The sequence below is a fragment of the Ochotona princeps genome, chromosome 2, assembly GCF_030435755.1.
Source record: "Ochotona princeps isolate mOchPri1 chromosome 2, mOchPri1.hap1, whole genome shotgun sequence".
Lineage (NCBI taxonomy): Eukaryota > Metazoa > Chordata > Mammalia > Lagomorpha > Ochotonidae > Ochotona > Ochotona princeps.
The window spans coordinates 108,504,573-108,523,602 of NC_080833.1; the positions used below are offsets into that span (position 1 = coordinate 108,504,573).

A 19,030-nucleotide genomic window follows, 5' to 3' on the forward strand; every position below is an offset into this window, starting at 1 on the left:
ATCTCCTGAACAGCAGCGCTGAGCTGGGGCACCTCGTCAAAAAAGACCTCCGGCTCCCCCAGACATGACTGCCACCATCCTCTGGTGAGGAGCCATGCGCCACGCTGCCAGTTGGCTCTTCTGTGGCTTTACAAGGACAGCGGGTGACCCAGGTGGCAAGCAGTGTGTTTCTGGAGGGCTCCTGGATCCTCGACATCCCTTCTCCGGGGTGGGGGTGGGGTGGGACCCAGGCCACGCAGATTAGCCTGTCCCACGCTGGGGGAGCTGGCAGGGGCGCTGCAGAGAGGCAAGGAGAGGGACAGGGCAGACAGCAAGAGTCACGGAGTGCATGCTGCCTGGGCCAGGCCACTCCCACCAGCTACTATCCCAGAGGAGCTGGCTGGGGTCGGGGTGGGGGGAGGCCTGAGCCCCGGGGAGCGGCGGGGGCGTTGGCGTGACCAGGACCAGTCTTAGTGCAGCTTGTTGTGCACGGGATGAAGCAAGGTCATATGCTCGGCGCCTTTGAAGGGCAGCTTCTCGGTGGAGTAGTAGTGCACCACTTCCGGGATGCTGCCAAACACGGCACTGGTCTGGTCCAGCGTGTACTTGTTGTCTTTGGTCTGGGCCACGATGATGTGGACACATCCCTGGCTGGTCCTGAAACAGAACAGACGATAAAGAGGGGACCCGAGTGAGTGGATGAGGCGCCCTTCCTGCCAGCATGATGCCAGCTGGAATCGCAGGCGGTCTAGGGCGTGAGCGTGGGAGCGGGGTGGGGGTGAGGAGTGTCATCCCCTTCCAGGATCGGACGGTAGGAACCAGCGCACGGCCCTCCCAGCAGCACGGGAGCACCCCAGCCACGCAGCCTGAACGCACAGCCCACCTTGAAGAGGAGGCTTGTCCTAACTGCTTGCCCACCTTCAGGGACTGAGTTGAGGGGCCAGTGCCGGCCCCTTGCAGCATCCCCAGCTGTAAAGCCAGCTGCTCACACCCCAGCGGGGTTTCCGTGTACCCACCCTTGACACTCAGGCTACCAAGACACACAAGAGGGCTCTTCTCACTTCTTTCCCAAAAAATGAACATGGGGATGCAGCCCCTACCAGGGGTAGTGACAACAATGACAAGCCTCCCATGTCCTCAATGCAGAGCTCCTGCCTGTGGGGTATGCTGCTGCTGCCACTAGCTGGCACCAAGGGCTCTGGGCTGTGAACCCCCGTCCCAGTGTCAGGGGGCGCACAGGAGTGACTCCCCACCGGGCACAGCTGCACCAGCCCAGCCTGCTCCCTGCTCCTGCGCAGGGAGCTGCACTGCACTGCCGACCCCCCCCCACCCTCCCCTGCAGCCTGATTGTTTGAGCGGCAGGGGCCCAGCTTCCTGAGGAAGGAAATGCTGTTCGAGCTCTTGACAATGATCCTCCCATACAGTGGCACCGAGCTCCTGGAGCAGCGGGAATTTCCATGACCCACGTGCTCAGCTGGGCTGTGGCTGTCTGCGCAGCGCCAGGCCAGGAGGGCGGAGGAGGCAGGCAGGGACTTCCTTCTTCACTGGGAAGACCACTGGTGTCTAAGTAGCAGGTGGCATCTGAGGTAGTGAAGCCCACCCCGGGGTGAGGAACTACAAGCACAGGGACTTGTCCTGTAGGAATGACCCTGTTGGTCTCCACCAAGAGGGGCCCCTGCAGACCAGCAGAGTGAGGTGGAAACGGAGCCATGTCCCTTGGCCACCATGCAGGGTGCCCCCCCACAGCAGCAGAAGCAGGATGTCCATCTAACCCTTCCTGCGCCATCACCAGAGCGCTTCATGGTCTCTCCTGGGAACTGGGCATCTCCTGGGGACAGGGCACCCACCCCCTGCCTGCCCCAGGGACAGGGAGGCCCTGGATTGGATACTCACTTGAGTGCAATGGAGTACCTGCTGTTCCCTGACTCGCTGTTTCGAACCAGGTAGCCGGCCTCCTTGCAGGGCTGGAGCCGGCTCTCGGCCTCGGCCCGGGAGATGGCGCCGTGGTACCACCTGCCAAAGGGGGTAGGGGAGGTGCTGTGGGTGTCAGCACCCAAACACACAGTGGGCACCATCCCGCAGAGCACCATTTGCCACGGACTCGGCCACGGTCCTAGCCAGATGCTGCTTCTGCCCAGGACAGACAACATGCGGATCTTGGTGTGTCTGTGCAGGTGTTTGTGTGGAGGGGATGTTCCTCATGGTCCAACAAGAGTGAGCCTATCGGCCAGGTTCCCTCTGTGTACAGGAGGATGGAATTGAAAACATGCCTTTGGGCCCAGCGCAATGACTCAGTGACTAAATCCCTGCCTTACAACCACCACGATCCCATATGAGCGCCAGTTCATGTCCTGGCTGCTCCACTTCCCATCCAGCTTCCAGCCTGTGGCCTGGGAAAGCAGTGGAGGATGGTTCAAAGTCATGGGATCCTGCACCTGTGTGGGACACTAGGAAGAAGCTCCTGGTTCCTGGCTCCAGATCAGCTCAACTCTAGGTATTATAGCAACATGGGGAGTGAACCAGTGGATGGAAGATCTTATTCTGTATCTCCTTCTCTCTGTAAATCCTGCTGTGTACTGTAGGGCAAGGGGGGGGCGTGGTTTGCAGGGCACTCACGGCTGCCTCTCCAGGGGCAGGCCCGGGTCCACCTTCTCCCCCTCGCCATGGTCAGACAGGGCTGGCTTCAGGATTTTCTGGGTCCAGCTCTTCTGCCGGTGGTGCTGCCTCGCCGGTTCCTCCTTGCCAGGTGGCCGCTCGGCTCCTTCAAACTGGACTGCAAAGACGACACCGCTTACCCTCGCGGCCAGCACATGGGAACAGGCAGCAGCCTTCTCCCCACACTACAGCACCTGCCCGCTGGAGGCGATCCCGCAGGCAGCCACTTCCACTTTAGAACACGAGAGGATCCCACTGACTCAGACCCAGCGCGCCTAAACCCAGGCACGAGCCTAAACCCAGGCACAAGTGAGAGGGCCAGGAACCTGAATGTGCAGCCTTTCCTACCAACTAACAAGCAGGAATAGCCTCGCAAAACAGAGCAGGGTCTGTGTAATGGCTCATTGGCTGATCCTCTGCCTGCAAGTGCCAGTGTCCCATATGGTACTGGTTCGTGTCCCAGCAGCTCCACTTCCCTTTCAGCTCCCTACTGTGGCCTGGGAAAGCAGCTGAGGATGACCCAAAGTCTTGGGACCCTGCACCTGTGTGGGAGACTCATAGGAAGCTCCTAGCTGCTGGCTTTGGATCAGCTCAGGTCTGGCTGTTTCAGCCATGTGAGGAGTGAACCAGTGGATGGATGATCTCTCACTCCTCCTCTCAATAAATTTGTCTTTCAATAAAAATCAATAAATCTTAAAAAAGGAGGGGTGGAGAGAGAAAGGAACAGATATGAAGAAGCAATACCTTCAAGCGGGGAAGAGAGCCAGGCTGGCCAGAAGGGAGGGAGGAAATGACAGTACCAGCGCCAACAGAGCCAACACAGGTATCCAGGGCGCTTGTTGAAATCCGCACCACATCCCAGATGAACAGGCTCAAACGCGTGCATCCAAAACAAATCGTTAGCCCATGTATCAGCTGCATTTTTAATTGCAAGCCCGATTTTTACCACTGGAGGGAAGAGGTGTTCCTCAAATTTTAAGTTGAAAGCAAAAGAAATGTCTTGGCTATTTATTCACAATCTACTCACCAATTTTTAAGGTATTTAAAAATTCAGACTTGAAGAATTTGTCTTTAAAATAAACTTTTCCAGGGCCAATGTGGAGGCATAACAGGCTAACCTTCTGCCTTTAGTGCCGGCATCCCTTATGGGCACTAGTTCGTGTCTCAGCTTCTCTACTTTTAATACAGCTTCCTGTTTCTGGCTTGGGAAAAGTGGCAGAGGATGGCCCAGGTCTTTGGGTCCCTTTATCCAGATGGGAGACCTGGAAGAGGCTCCTGGCTCCTGGCTGCATATCAGCTCAACACCGGCTGCTGCAACCATTTGGGAAGCGAACCAGCGGATGAAAGATCTTTCTCTCTCTCACTGTAAAATCTGCCTTTCAATGGAGGTAGAATAAATTAATAGCTCTCCCAGCTAAGCTTTGACAGCCAGTGCCCTGGGTGAGTGGAGACCCTAGTGTGGACTATGTCAGCAAATGGACTTTGGAAGGATTTCCTCAACCTTGGAGCAATGAAATCAGTAGGATCTCAGGCCCGACGCAGTAGCCTAGCAGTTAAAGTCCTCGCCTTGCACGCGCCGGGATCCCATATGGACGCCGGGTCTAATCCCAGATGCTCTGCTTTCCACCCAGCTCCCTGCCTGTGGCCTGGGAAAGCAGTGGAGGATGGCCCAAATCCTTGGGACCCTGCACCCGTGTGGGAGGAAGTTCCTGGCTCCTGGCTTCGGATCGGCACAGCACCAGCCGTTGCAGTCACTTGGGAGTGAATCTGTGTACAGAAGATCTTCTGCTCTGTCTCTCCTTCTCTCTGTATAGCTGACTTTCCAATAAAAATAAATAAATCTTTAAAAAAATTAAACTATTCTTCGGCTGGTGCTGTGCCGATCCGAAGCCAGGAGCCAGGAACTTCCTCCAGGTCTCCCACATGGGTGGGTTCCCAAGGATTTGGGCCATCCTCGACTGCTTTCCCAGGCCACAAGCAGGCAGCTGGATGGGAAGTGGAGCTGCCGGGATTAGAACCGGCACCCATATGGGATCCCGGGGCTTTCAAGGCGAGGACTTTAGCGGCTAGGCCATGCCACCGGGCCCATAAATTATTCTTTAATTTCATTTTCTATGAAGTTTTTTGAAAGGCAGAGTTACAGAAAGAAAAAGAGAAGGAGAGAGAGAGATCTTCCAGCCTCTGGTTTATCTCCCAAACAGCCCTAAGGGTTGGAACTGGACCAGGACAGAGCCAGAACTTCTCTGGGTCTCCCACAGTGAGGGCAGGGTCCAAGCACTTGGGTCATTTTCCACTGCTTTCTCAGGCACCTTAGCAGGGACTAGTATGGGAAATGAATCAGCCAGGACTCATCCCGGAACCCATATGGGAAGCTGGCATTGTAGGCAGCAGCTTAAGCTGCTACACCACAGCACTGGTTCCTAGAATTGATTTTTTTAAAGGAGGAATTCGAAAACAAGACAGAAATCCCAGCTTCATCTGGCTTTCCCATGGTAGCCTGCTCTCTCCAGCACTGCCATTTCATAAACAGGAGTTTTCATGGGATGAAGCACATGGCACAGAGCCAGGCTGAGAGAAAGCGCTCCCCAGCCAGCCAGGTGGCATCCAGGATGGCATCCAGGTGGCATCCAGCAGCTTCTCTGGTGGGAGACGAGTGACCAGCTCGGACCATTTAATAAGCGTCAGAGGCAGCTTTGGCACAGCAGTGCTCGGCAAAGGATCAGGAAGAAGCGTAACACGCTAGGCCTGCTCCTTAGAGCTAAGCTCTTCTCCCCCCCCGTGTCAACATGCTTGGGGGACTAAAACGAGAAAGACACCCAATGGGGAATATAAAGGAAGTGCATTTGGAAAGCAGTCAAAATCCCCCCCCGGTTCATTTGAAAGGATTGCCTAGTAGTTAAACCCTTGCCTTGAATGCGCCGGAATCCCATATGGGTGCCGGTTCGTGTCCCAAGTGCTCCACTTCCTATCCAGCTCCTTGCTTATGGTCTGAGAAAGCAGTGGAGCATGGCCTAAAAGCCTTGGAACCCTGCACCCGCATGGGAGACCTGGAGGAGACTCCTGGCTCCTGGCTTTGAATCAATTCAGCTCTGGCCGTTTGGGCCACCTAGGGAGTGAACCAGAGGCTGCAAGATCATTCCTGTCTCTCCTTCTCTCAAAAAAAAAAAAAAAAAAAAAAAAAAAAAATATCAATCACTGTCACCTATAGGTACCAGGTGTGACCAGAATCTAACTTTAACCTCATATCCATGCACCTGCCTCTCCCCCACCTCCAGCTCCAATAACCCTCATCCCACCATGCACTTGGTCATCAGGTCTTTATTTTCCATGCCAAAGTGAGACCACGCGGTGGCCAAGGACAACCAGTGTGGTGGATTGAGACATCACACTACACTTCCACGACGGGTACAAACAGTGCCAATAAAACTGCTTACTTGGGAAGCAGACACAGAGCTAGCAAGGGTGCCCATCCGCTGGTCACTCCCCGTGTGCCCTCAGTGCGCAGGGCTGAATCAGGCTGGGAGTCCCTAACTCCAGCGTGGGTGGCAGGAGCCCGAGTGTCTCAGCCTGGCACCTGCTGCCTTTCAGTACCAAGACGGCAGCAGAATGCAAACCAGGTTCCTTTCTCTGGGGCACGGGCACGGCAACTGCTGGGCTAGAGTCCTCTCCTTTTCATTTTAAATGCCTGGCCCCCAAGCTTAAAAAAAAAAAAAAAAACAATTAACGTTTACTTGAGATCAACAGACAGAGCTCCCATCTGCTGGTTCGCTACCCCAGATGCCCCCCCGCAAAAAAAAAAAAAAAAAGTCCTGAGAAAGTGGGAAGCCAGACATTTAACTCCACACAGGTCTCCCACGTGGGTGGCATTACCCAACAAAGTATGCATTTGCGCGAAGTGAACACCACGCACTCCAAGGTCAGTGTCGATAATTTAGGCCAGACGCGCCCCCACCAGGTCCTCCGACCCCCCCAGTCTTCTCGGGAGCCCGAGTGCCCTGCCCTCACCTGACAGCGCCCGCACGATCTGCTCTCTCTTCCATTCCCAGGGCTGCTCGTACTCGGCGGCCGGCCGCTCGTCGTTCTCCGGCAGCCGGCTGTCGGGCGGCCGCGCCTTGCCGTCGGCGGGCTCGTACGGCGTGTCGTAGAGCTGCGGCGCCTTGCCCAGCAGCTCCTTGGAGCTCCGTCTCTTGGCCGCCTCCGCCTTGGCGCCGTTGCTCTCCGCGGGCTCGCAGGGGCCGTCCAGCAGCTGAAGGGCCTTCACCAGGGGGTCCTTGGAGCCGCGGCGCCGGATTTCTGAAATGACACAGCCCTCACATGACACGCTGAGTGGGGAAGAAAGGCACCTCAGGCCTGGTGGGGAGCGCCCAGGTGGGCCAGCTGGGCTGGGCAGCAAAGGGCCTCCCTCCCTCGGGTCGCTGGGCCAGGCATGGGATCACAGAGGAAGAGGAAGGGGAGGAAGGAGATAAGGAGGAGGAACCACACAGGTGCAGAGAGCTCCTGTCCCGGGGTGCCGGGGCACCCATGCAGTTTGGAAATCTTGGCAAACACTGAGCAAAGTTTTTAAAATAAACAAACAAACAAAAATCAACAGGGTGCCTAAAGCATAGGAAGCAGCACCTCCCCTCCAGCCCAGATGGCACACAGTTCTTCACTTCTGGGATGTTTCCCAGCACTGGGGCAGCCAGGCCTTTGCACAAGCAACACTTGTAGCGTATCATGGGGAAAAGCAACAGAGGTGTGAGGGCAAACAGCTGTAATGCAGCAGCCAGCGCTGACTGGTGGGGTGGCCTGTGCCACGCGCTGCTGCACGGGTGCTGCCACTTTTACCAGCTCTCCGTGACACGCAACAGACACTGATGTTTGTTGCCTGTCAATGCGGGGGGAAGCCTGGCCCCCAGAGCAGGAAGTGGGGCTCCACCACCTCAGCTACCACACCTGGACAGGCCCCAAGTAGAAGAGAGATGGAGGACCAGCTGACTCCAACACACAAGGCCATTGCCAACCAGAGAGCAGAGAGGGCCTGCTCCCACAAGGCGGTGGGGCACAAAGCCTGCAGCACAGAACGCCAGGGAGAGGCCGTGGGAGAAACTGCAGCAGGTGAGCCAGGCAAGGAAGAAATGCTTAGCTTATTCTGCAGGCAGTGAATACTAGTAATCAACTGTTTTCTTTTTTCCCCAAGAATTGTTTCTTTGAAAGGGAGATTTTATGCAGAAAGAAGGAGACACAGAGATCTTCCATACACTCCCTAAATGGCTGCAGTGGCAGATCCGAAGCCAGGAGCCAGGAACGTCTTCCGGGTCTCCTATATCAGTGCAGAATCCAAGACTTTAGGCCTCCCTCTATTGCTTTCCCAAGCCATAGGCAGAAAGCCGGGTCAAAAGCAGAGCAGCTGGGATACGAACTGGCACCCATATGGGATGCCAGTGCTACAGGCAGAGCATTAGCTTGCTATACCACTGCACTAACTCCATAATCAAGTTTAAAAACAGAATAGCAGTTACACTCATGTCTCACTGGAAGATACCTCCAACCCCAGTGCACGCTTGGCTTAGCAGAAAAGCTGCTCTCATTCAATGTCAGAGCGCCAGTCCTGCTCCTGATCCAGCGCTCTGCTGCAGTGCCCCCGGGGAGGCAGCAGGAGTTGGTTCAAGAAAGCTGTGTCTCTGCCGCCCATGAGGGAGACCTGGATTGAGTTTCGGGCTCCTGGCCTGGCCTAGGAATGTTGTAGCTATTTTGGGAGTGAACCAGTGGGAACAAACCAGCAAAGAACCATGGGCTGAAGGGAGATAACAAAAAAAACCCTGATATAAACCAAGCAACAAGCCAGCTAAGCACAGCCGCACGGCAGCAGCGGTGTGCGGGACCTGACCAGGCTGAAGCTTACTGGGTAGGACAGGAGCTGAGGCTGGAGTTTGGACTGCCAGAGCTGGTGACAGAGGCCAGCCCAGCATCACAGGGTGGCGCTTCTCAATGCCCAGCAGGAAGCCTTCCGCTTGCTTGCCTTGCACCTGGCCTCCATCCAGCTGGACCCACGTGCCAGCAGCTCATCTCGCCACTTCCCTCTCCCACACTCCTCAGTGTCTATTTCCACACTGCCACCTGCTGAGGAAGGCATAGGCAGTCTATCTCCACTTGTCACGTTTTCAATGCCACCCTGCCTCTGCCTGTGGGGATCGAACTCTTGGCTCTACTCACACAGAACAGAAGCACCTCATGCCCACCAGTGTCCTGGCAATCTACAAATCCTCTGAACTCTAACCCATCCTTTCCTGCCCACCATCTCCTCCAATGCCCCCACAGGGTAGACTGGGGGGGAGCCTTAGCTGTGCCAATCCCTCTGCCCTTCTCCCACAGCATGGACTGACTGATGTTGTGTATTGCTGAACTGGTGCAGGCTGCCAGGGCAGGAACCAGCTGCAGACACAGCTGTGTGAAGGAGTGGCTGCCACGGGGAGCAATGGATGGATGGGTGGATGGATGGGAGGAGCGAGGGAGGGCAAGAAGTTCTAGAACTTCCAGTGGCAGGGGACACTGTGGGTCAGGAGGTGCTTGCAACACGTGGGATGACTCACACATGGAGGGGTGGTCTGCTGTGGGAATGATAGCAACCACAGGGGAGAGGAGGGCCAACCTGAGACCAGAGAGGCTCATAGCTCCTGGTCTAGCTGCGGGCGGTCTCGAGGGCTAAGGAATACACAGGTGCTTAGCAACCGGATCTGAGGACAGAGGCACTGTGGGAAGGCACGATGCAAGACTTTGCTGTCGCTTAGAAACAGACAGTGAACTTTAATGGGAAGAACCATCCATTAGATGCCAAGGAAGACACAACACATGAGAGGAAGACACTAAGATTCAAAAATCTGTCCGTGAGGCAAGGTTGCAGTAGTGCTGTGCGGGGCCCTACTCTTTCCCAGTCCACACTCAAGGGCTCATGCAGGAGCTGCAGCACAAGCTCCAGTATAGGGCCCACCACTGTGGGTTCCCATTTCCCTGATCTGAGGAGTGGCCTCGGGGGTGGTTCTAACAGCCCCAGAAGCAGCTGTGCCCAGGAACCTCCTGCACAGCTCACAGCTTGTCCTGTACACCTCCTCACCTCTCCTGCTTTCTGAAGGCTGGCTTGTCACAGCTGGGCCCAATCTGAGACCAAGGGTCCACTTGTGGCTAAATCCTCACCTTCAAAGTGCTAGTGTCCCATTTGGGCGCTGGTGCATGCGCCGGCAGCTCCATTTCCCATCCAGCTCCCTGCCTGTGGCCTGGGAAAGCAGTTGAGGATGGCCCAAAGCCTTGGGACCCTGCACCCACGTAGGAGACCCAGAGGAGGATCCTGGCTTCAGATTGGCTCAGTTTTGGCTATTGTGGCCATTTGGGGAGTGAACTAGCGGGTTGAAGATTTATCTCTCTTCTCAGTAAATCTGGCTTTCCAGTAAAATTAAATAAATTCCCCGTCTCTCAATAAAGGAGGGTCTGACTGCATCTCAAAGCCTAGCAGCACCACCTCCAGTGAGTGCCCAGGCCAGGCCAGGTGCTGGGGCGCAGGGGTGGGGGGTCGCCTGAGGTCAGGAGTCTCTCTCCAATCCTAAGGCCTCCCCCTCCCTCTTTGCCTTTTCTAGACAGAGCAATGGGAAAGCAAGAAACAAAAACATACTCTGTTCTTGGTTCAATTAAGATAAGGTTGGCATTCCTGAAAAAGAACTTTCCTTCAGAACTAAGAGAAAGGAAGTAGAAAACACAAAGGAATTCCAAGGATGAATTTCGAGTTCTTGGGTTTCTGATGGAAATTTGTTTACCCTTCCCGAGAATGCCTGCACGGGCTGGGGTCCCCAGTTCAACCCTGCCCCAGTGATACCTCAAGTTAAAGGAGTTGATTCCAACCATCAGATGGAAGGAAGCCAGCTCCCAAGGAAATTCAAATGAGACTGTATTATAATGACAGACAGAGATTAGAATCTTGAGTTTTTCCTTCCTTGAGATTTCCTTGTGGAATGGGGTCCTTAAAGGATACTACTTGAAAAAGTTCTTGGAGGGGGATGGCACTGTGGCTCAGCATGTTAAGCCACTGCCTACCTTGCTGGCAGCCCACCAGGGTGCTTGTTCAAGTTCCAGCTGTTAATGCATAACTGGTGAACTACGGACCACTTGAGCAAGGATCCCGGAGCATGCCCTAGATCCGAGACCTGGGGTGGGTGGGAGACTGGGTGGGGCTTCTCCTCAATATTCCCTTTAGCCCTTGTACCTTTTTACCCTAATAAGGCTGGCTCAACCACTTAGCCCCCCTGCACCCATGTGGGAACCTGAAAGAAGTTCCTGGCTCCTGGTCTCAGCCTGAGCCGCCCTGGCTGTTGGCGTGTGAACCAGTGAATGGAAAAATCTCTCTCCCTCCCTTTTTCAAATAAATAACATAAATCTTTCTAAAAAAGTTCATGGAAAATTGAATTGAGTTTATTTCAGTACCCCCCAAAAGTTTAAAATGCATAAGGGTCTCTAAAAGTTGATGTAACGTATGTATAATAAGAATTTTCAAAAATTTTCTGCGCCCAAATAAATATTTTTTATTCCCATTTTCCATGCACCTTAAAATCCTGTCGTTCTTCCTGTTATGAGTTGCATAATGGTTTGGATGTCCACCCAGGGGTCACCTTTGCAGGAGGGAACTCGATGCCCAATTACGCCAATTGATATTAAGATGGAGACTTAATCTAGTTACAGCATCTAGGAGAGGGTTCAGTGGGAGGTCCTCTCTAGAGAGGGTTGGGGATTTAGGCTGAGTTGGCCCCACCCATGTTCCGCTCCCCATGGTCCCCATCAGCCCAACAGGTCTCCTTGGGTCACCCGGGGCTCTCCAGAGAGGGGTGGAGACTTGGGCTGAGTCAGTGTTTAACTTGGGGTCCAGATAGGGCCAAAAAAAAAATGAAGGCTGAATTTGGGTCCCCCACCCCTTCAAGGGAGTGACCCTCCAGTCCATTCCAACACCTGGCTGCCCCTAACCTGGGGCGCCATAGAAACAGAAACAATCGCGGGGCTGCGAGCCGACCCTTCCTGCAGGCAGAATGGCCCCTGACGTGCAGAGCTGGCTCCGAGAGGAAACGAGCCTGAGAAGGAGGAAATGGCAAGAGGAAGCTACACCCTGGCTGCCGATAGAGGCCATTGACCACGGCAGCCCAGAGCGCGGCGGACAGGGCGGCAGCAGATAAACACTGGTTTGCAATGGGGGCCAAGGCGGAGCGCCCGCGAGGTGTGGAACCTTCGATCCGCCTCTTGGGCATCGCCATCTTGCTGCCGCTCCCATGGGAAGCCCAGCTGCACACGGAGGCTTCCTTTCGCTACATGACCATGGTGGGCAACGCAGGCTGCTCCCCACTGTCCAGGACTGTCTTTTCAAACGGGATTCTCCCTGCGGTGTGTAAAGGATAGGTGTGCTGCTACATCTGAGGCTACACCAAGGCCGCAGAGGGCGGGATGGACATTTGCACATGCAAATAAGATGAGGCCCCCCACCATGCCTTGGTAGTGGGGGAGTCATCTAAGCCTAGACTCCAGAGCCCACAGCCCACTTTCAGCTGGAGAGTTCAGGTGAATCCCCACTCCTAAATCATATGCCCCTTCTCCTAATCCCTTACAAGTGTCTAAAACATTAACTTCAGAGCCTCACAGGGTTGCTATTTCCTCCTGGACCCGGAAACAGAGCTGTTAGCAGCTTTGCAACTCACATCTTTTATCATAACATGAGTTTTTTGTTTCAAGTTTAGCAATTTTCTTAAAAGATAAATTGAAATACCTAAACAGAAACAAGGATAACTCAGAGACCATGAAGTTTAATGAAGCCAAGTGGAACTAAATCAATCAGTTTTCTATTTGTACTTTTCCCCATATCCCTGTTTTCATGGAGACTCGAACAGCGAGGTTCCTTGACCTGACTGTGGGAATCGGGCTGGACTGTCTGGCCTGTGGGCCGTAGAAGGCCCTGCCAAGGCAACTATAGGCAGGACTTGAAAATTCAGACACTCTACAGCAGGCTCATTTTAAGTTGATCATTTTGTATGGCCCAGCAATGACATTATAAATATCCACACGGTTCTTGGAAGCAAAAAGGGTTCCCCACTCCAGTCTACACAAACCAACAAAACCACCTAGAGGCAAAAATGAAGTTTTAAAAATCACCTTCAACTGGAGACAGCAGCTAAAACCAAAGGCTGATGAGTGGCTGTGTGGTCTGGAGCTTATTCACGCTTTCTGAATCCTACAACTTCTTCTTCAACTTATTGGAAAAAAAAAACAAAAAACTAAATTGGAGCTGTTCTTGTGGCATTGTGGATAAAGTTGACACCTGCAGCGCCAGCATCCCATATGGGAACAGGTTCGAGTCCCCAGCTGCTCCACTCCCAATCCGGCTCCCTGCTAATGCACCTGAGAAACCAGGAGACACAGCCCAGGTGCTTTTGTCCCTGACTCACCTGGGAGACCTGGGAGAAGCTCCTCGCTCCTGGCATCAGAAAGGCCGCCCTGGCCAGTGTGGCCAACTGGGGAGTAAACCAGCCTCTCTCTTTATGTCTCTCCCTCCCTCTCTAATTCTGCCTTATAAATGAATGGATACAAAAATATTAATTAAAAAAATACCTCCTTTAGCCAGCATTGTGGCTTAGTGAGGAAAGCGCCTGCTTGTGATGCTGGCATTCTGTTTGGGCAAAGGATTCATTTGCCAGCTGCTACACTGCAGTCCCCGTCTCCTATAGCACTTGGAGCAATCACACCAGAACAAAGAAGCAATGGTCGTTTTTACCAAACTGGGCCCTATTACCAGTGTGGCTCCCCAGTCAATGGCTGGCACGGTGTAAAATATTTTAAGTTAAAGACAACAAAATCCAAAGGATCAAGAAAGTGAATCAAATTCAGCACTTTTTTTCCTCTTGGTTGAAGTTGCTTTATCTACCCCTTGAGTCAACTACGTATTCCTTTCCCTAATCCCTCCCAACCTCAGATATTTTTTAAAATTCTGACTAAGTTCATTTTCACTTCCTTTCATTCACAGATTTCATGAGGGGTCACAGTCCAGTGCCCATCAGGGTCACAGCCTGACCAGGGGCCGCCCTCCCTGAGCACAGGGCCTTATCTCTGTGAGCAGGAAAGCAGGAAACACAGCCTGGCTTTCCTGCAGCAGCGATGTGCTTCTGGGGCCGCCTGGGCCCCGCTGGGAGCTGCTGCTGGCCCGCTGCAGGGCGTACAGCGGGCCTAGGTAGGAAGGGCGCCAGGCTCAAGCACCAGCAAGGGTGTTCATGACGGATCAAAGGAGTACGGTGAACAGATCATGTACTCAGAATTGGCAAATGAATCTAAATGACCAATCTGTATTAGGTATTACTTACATGGGCTTAATAGCTCTAGGAATACAAGAGAACAAAAGTTCAACACTGAAAATGACTGCTCAGTTCCCAAACTGCAACGATCCAGACTTGGGGTGTGGACCCAAGAGAAGCCCAGCGGGCCTTTGGGGGCTTGGCTCCCGGCCGTGAGCAGCTTCTCCTTAGTCTTCCACTTTTTTTCCCCCTGTCATGTAGCAGAATTCATTGACAGTCTTTTACTACACAGAGGATGGTGACACGTATGCAGATCTGTGTATCTATTGGTTGTCCAAACTTGTCAAAGCAGCCCCCCAACCACTCGAACAATCTCAACTGGAAAAAAACAAAAACAAACAAAAAACAACACCCCACATTCTGGGCAGATCTGCCAAAGTACATACATCATCTGCCTTAGAATCCCAAAGATGCCAAGGGCTCCTGCACATTGGAACACTCTGACATTAACCTAGTTACTTTCATCTTAGGTGCTGGTCTCCTTGCCCTAGTTTCTCATTAGCAAGAAATAGCTAAAGTGCCTCCTTCCCTCTTGCTGGAAACACAGTACTGTTCTCCAAGGCCCCCAGGTCCTGCAGCGCCTGGCTACCCACCTGTGATCATCTGCTGGGCGTCGTATGGCTCCATGTAGCCATCATTCTCCCCGACTCTCTCTGCCTCCCGTTGGCCCTTGGTCCGTTTGGCATCATAAGGGTCAGCGTAGTCTTCCAGAATGATGACCTGGAAAAGAACCAGGGCACAGATGCTCAGGTTTCAGTACAGTAACGGTAACCAGCTGCCTCCTGAACTCTCCAGCAGGCCCAGAGAGGTCAGCTGCTCCAACCAGTTCCACAGAGCTTCTGTGCTGGATCAGGTGTCCTGGCTGGGCACAAACATCTGAGTTTTGGTGGGCAGAGGAAGGGAATGTACTGATTTGCAAACACACATTCCAACTACGTTTCTTTCTCTCCCAGGCCTTTTCCACTTTCTTTCCCTGGAACACAGGACTTGCGGGTGACAGGGTGGGTAGTGCCAATTGGCAGGCTCTGAATATAAAAAGATGAACCATGTCTACCACACACCCCTTGCTGTGAGCTCTTAAAAGCGCCAATCAGCTGAGCAATAAACCACACTGAGTCAGTCTTTTACCTGGCAGGCGCTAGCCAGGCACCCAGAGTCAAAATGCAGCTGACACTTGCTTTCTTCCTCCAAGGCTTTCCAACAGCCCTGAAGAGACCCGCCTCTGAGACGGGAACAGCTCAGAGCAAAGCAGTGTTCCGGGGGTTCTGGGACCAACAGCTCTCAGGCCTGCGGACTTGGTGACACATCACAGGCTTTTGAGCAGCGGTTGCTTTCAGAGACAGGCCGCGTCTAGAGATGGAGGGTGGGGTCCCTTCTCCAGAGGCAGCTCATAACTAGCTCTGCTATCTCAGGTCACATTCCCTAAAAAGTTCAAAGTCCAGCAGGCAAAACTCAGAGAGGGGTAAAGTGGAGGGCACAACCTGGCCCAGAATCCCAGAAACGCCCACCAGATGCCTCTGCTGCACAGGCCTGTGGGACCCACGACTTTGGTCCATGCTACTGGACTAGCTCCCTGCAGATCCAAAGGACATGGTGGGGTCAAACAGCCCGAGCCCAGCAGCCAGGAGATCCCTGATTCCCAGGGGTGCCACAGCCGACCCTCCACAGAGCGCCCTGCTCTGTGCCTGGCAATAAGGCAACAGGCAGTTAATACTTGACAATGAATGAATACAGATGCCCAGTGTGGGCGCACGTGGTGTATGCTCCAGGCTCCAGGCTCCAGGTTCCATCCAGGAAGGCAGCCAGTCTAAAAGCCAAGGCAACAGAAAATTCAACTTCTCAGGGGCTGGTGGCTTGGTGAAATAAAGATACCAACATAGGATGCCGGTGTGAATCCCAGCTACTCCACTTGGGATCCAGCGCCCTGCTAACGTGCACTCTGAGAAGCAGCGGATGGCGGCTCCCCCCACTGCCAACCAGAGAGGGAGCCAAGAAAGGAGGTTCTGGCTCTTGGCTTGAGCCTGCTGCATCAGGGTCAGTCGCTGCCAGCATGTGGGGAAAGAGAACCAATGGATGAAAGAGCTCTCTTTCTTTCAAATAATTTAAAATTAAATCACTTCCACAAAGGAGTCAAATTTACTAAAGCAGTAAATCAGTGTCTCTTCTAAAAAAAAAAAAAAAAAATGCCAGCCACATTAAACGGGTTTACCTTTCTGGAAAGTTTTCCACTTTGAAAACTTTAAAAAAAAAACACACACACAAAAAAACTAATGATTTTTAGTGGTCGCAGCAGACCCTGAAAAGTAGCAAAGAAAGGATGTTGGAAAACACGGCCTCCCCTGCCACCCGCGGGGCCTGTATTCTTACCGTGTCCTGCTGTTTGGCCATCTTGCCCTTGTCCAGCTCAGGGCCCAGGGAACAAGGGGAAGAGGACGCGGAGGAGGAGCTGCTGCCGCTGCTGCTGCTGCTGGAGTAGTTGTTTTTGCCATTCTTCTCCTGGGTGTCCACCTTAATGAGCCTGTTGATGTAGGTGCTGCAGCCCGTGCTCTTGGCCACACTGCGATGGGGCTCCTCCTCCGGGGTCCGCGAGTTCTTGCGGCCCTTGCCCGCGGCCGCCTGAATGAGACCCTGCAGACTGTCCCGGGACAGCCGGCTGTCCTTGGTGGGGCCGCTGCCAGCCCTGCCGCCGCCCCCCAGCTCCGCCGCCGAGTTCTTGCGGCCCTTGGCGGCGGCCGGCCCCGCGCCGCTCGCCTCCGAGTTCTTGCGCAGTTTGCCGCTCCCACCGCCGCCACCACCTCCTCCTCCAGCACCGCCCGCGCCCCCCGGCTTGGCCCGCTCCGACGCGGTCTTCAGGTTCAGGGGGAACTCCTTGAACCACTTGGCCGCCATGAGGGGTGCCTGGCCAGTGCGGCTCAGGAGCGTCGCGGCTGCGGCGCAGACGAGCGAGGAGGCCCAGCCAGGACACGGAGAGGCGACAGGGGTCGGGGGCCACTGCATTCCCCAGCACTGGAGCGCTGGAGGCCGCGGCCAGGCCCCGCGACGACGGCTGCTCAACGGCGCGTCCCCGGCCCGCTGTCGTACACACCCGGCAGGGTGGGGTCCGCTGTGCGGCCCGGGGCGCCTCACGGGCTGGCGTGGCCAGCCGCTCCGGACACGGACGGCGACAGGCACGACGCACGGGCGCCCCGCCCGGGGATCGTCCTCAGTGGCCGCGGGCGCTCAGCTCGGGGCCACCGTGGCTCTCCGGAGGCGGAGGCGGCGCCGGGGGGCTTCCCCTTGCCTTTTCCTCCCGTGGAGGAAGAGGCCGAGCCCACGGAAGCCCCCGACAACCCTGCCCACGCTCTCAGGGACAAGAGCGGGAACAGAGCGGAGGCGGCCGAGTGTCCCCGGCGCCGAGCCCGATCGACGGGTGGACTGCCGGCGGGCCGCCCACCTCCTGCGCGCCCCTCCCCTCGGCCCCTGGCGCCTCCCCGCCCCGCGCCACCACCCCTTCCCGAGCTGGGACTTGGCGGGTGCGCATACAGCGACTTTCCGCGCCCCGCGAGGCTTCAAGGCCCACGGTGGTGCACTCACAGTCCCTAGCGCCCCACCCCCCAGTACGTTCCCGGGGACACTGCCCTCACAAGCGCCACGTGCGCCCGCAGACTCAGCTGGGCCGCCGCCTCGGCTCCGAGCTGAACTGTCTCCCCGGCGCGCTCTTGTTTGGAAGTTGGTGCAGGTGCAACGACGGTGGTCACTCGCGCGCGCGAGCACAGCCCGCGGGGACCGGCTCTTCCCGCCCGGCCTAAGCCACCGCCGTCTGTGGATTGGCTGCGGGCCATGCCCCGAGCTGGGCCTCGTCGAGGAGGAAGAACGCGGGTGGGAAAGGCGCGCAGGAGTGCATTAGAGCCGGCGTGGCTGATTGCTAGAACAGGTATGTTTGCGGAGGGGCGTGTTGCCTGGATGGGGATAGGGGCTTCGGGGAGGCGATTGGGGCTACTGCACCCCTCTGCCCACTGCAACCCCAGCCGCCTCTGCCCAGTACTGTCCTCCGGCACTGCCATGGCCCGCCTTTTGAAGCAGATTAAAAACCATTTACCTAAAAATTAAGCCTAAACATCGATTATAAACGTAAGATTTTATTTCATTGTATGTATTTTTTTTAACCAGATAAGCTGCATGGGTAACGCATTCTAAAGCCTCTTAAAGGAGGCAGATCGGCCACGCATGGTCGCAGGGTCTGCGTGGAGGTGGGAAGCAGAGAGGGGTGCGCACTCCTGCCGACCTTTGGTGAAGAAATTTGCTTCCTACTTAAAAAGAAAATAGCTTTCTTGTGCTTGATACCCAAACATTTCACCTGTTTGAAAGGTGCCCTGCAAGGGATTTCTCCCAGGATTTATACCTGTGGCCATGACCTAACTCAAGGTCATCTGCCTGTTCTGTTCTCTCATCCCCACTGTAGCCCGCGTGTTGTCCCTACCTGCATGCCTTTAGGCGGGATCTCACACCTTGCACAAAGTGGCCCTTTGGTCCAGGCTACTTTTCCCTAGCACGGACTTGGCCACTCATGCACAACAGTATGTTGTGCCTTTTATACTGCTTTGTAATACTGCTTTTGATGGATGTTTGTCTGTCATCAGTTCATGAACATATGAGGGGTTTGTGTTCTTTTGCTGTTGTCCACACTTCCTCAGTGAACAGTAGTGAGTAGCTGTGTGGACAGCCTTGGGCAGTGGTGGGCTCGGAGGGCAGTTCTCTGTGTAACTTTTTTGGGGGGAAGTTATCAAACTGCCACATGAAACACCTGAGCCATTTCACTTGCTGCCAGGGTTGCACTTCCCTCACAGCTAAGTGTGAGGCTGTCTTGCCCTCTATCAGACTTTTGCATCTCTCTCTCCCTCTTTTGATAGATTTATTCTATTTTATTGGAAAGGCCAATATACAGAGAGGAGAGACAGAGAGAAATATCTTCTGTCCACTGGTTCACTTCCCAAGGGAACACAATGGCCAGTGCTGCACTGATCTGAAGCCAGGAGCCAGCAGACTCCTCCAGGTCTCCTATCGGG

General features: G+C 54.7%; 1 protein-coding gene across 1 annotated transcript; it reads right to left on the minus strand.

Moving 5' to 3' along the window:
* Positions 1 to 336: 336 nt before the first annotated feature.
* On the minus strand, positions 337 to 17,379 carry SHE (Src homology 2 domain containing E). The gene is made up of 6 exons (XM_004588971.2): positions 16,353 to 17,379; positions 14,579 to 14,705; positions 6,640 to 6,927; positions 2,596 to 2,752; positions 1,873 to 1,992; positions 337 to 636 (listed from the first exon to the last, which is right to left on the minus strand). Exons 1-6 carry the CDS (start codon positions 16,980 to 16,982, stop codon positions 450 to 452), a joined length of 1,509 nt encoding a protein of 502 aa, XP_004589028.2. The 5' UTR covers positions 16,983 to 17,379; the 3' UTR covers positions 337 to 449.
* Between the last annotated feature and the right edge of the window lie 1,651 nt (positions 17,380 to 19,030).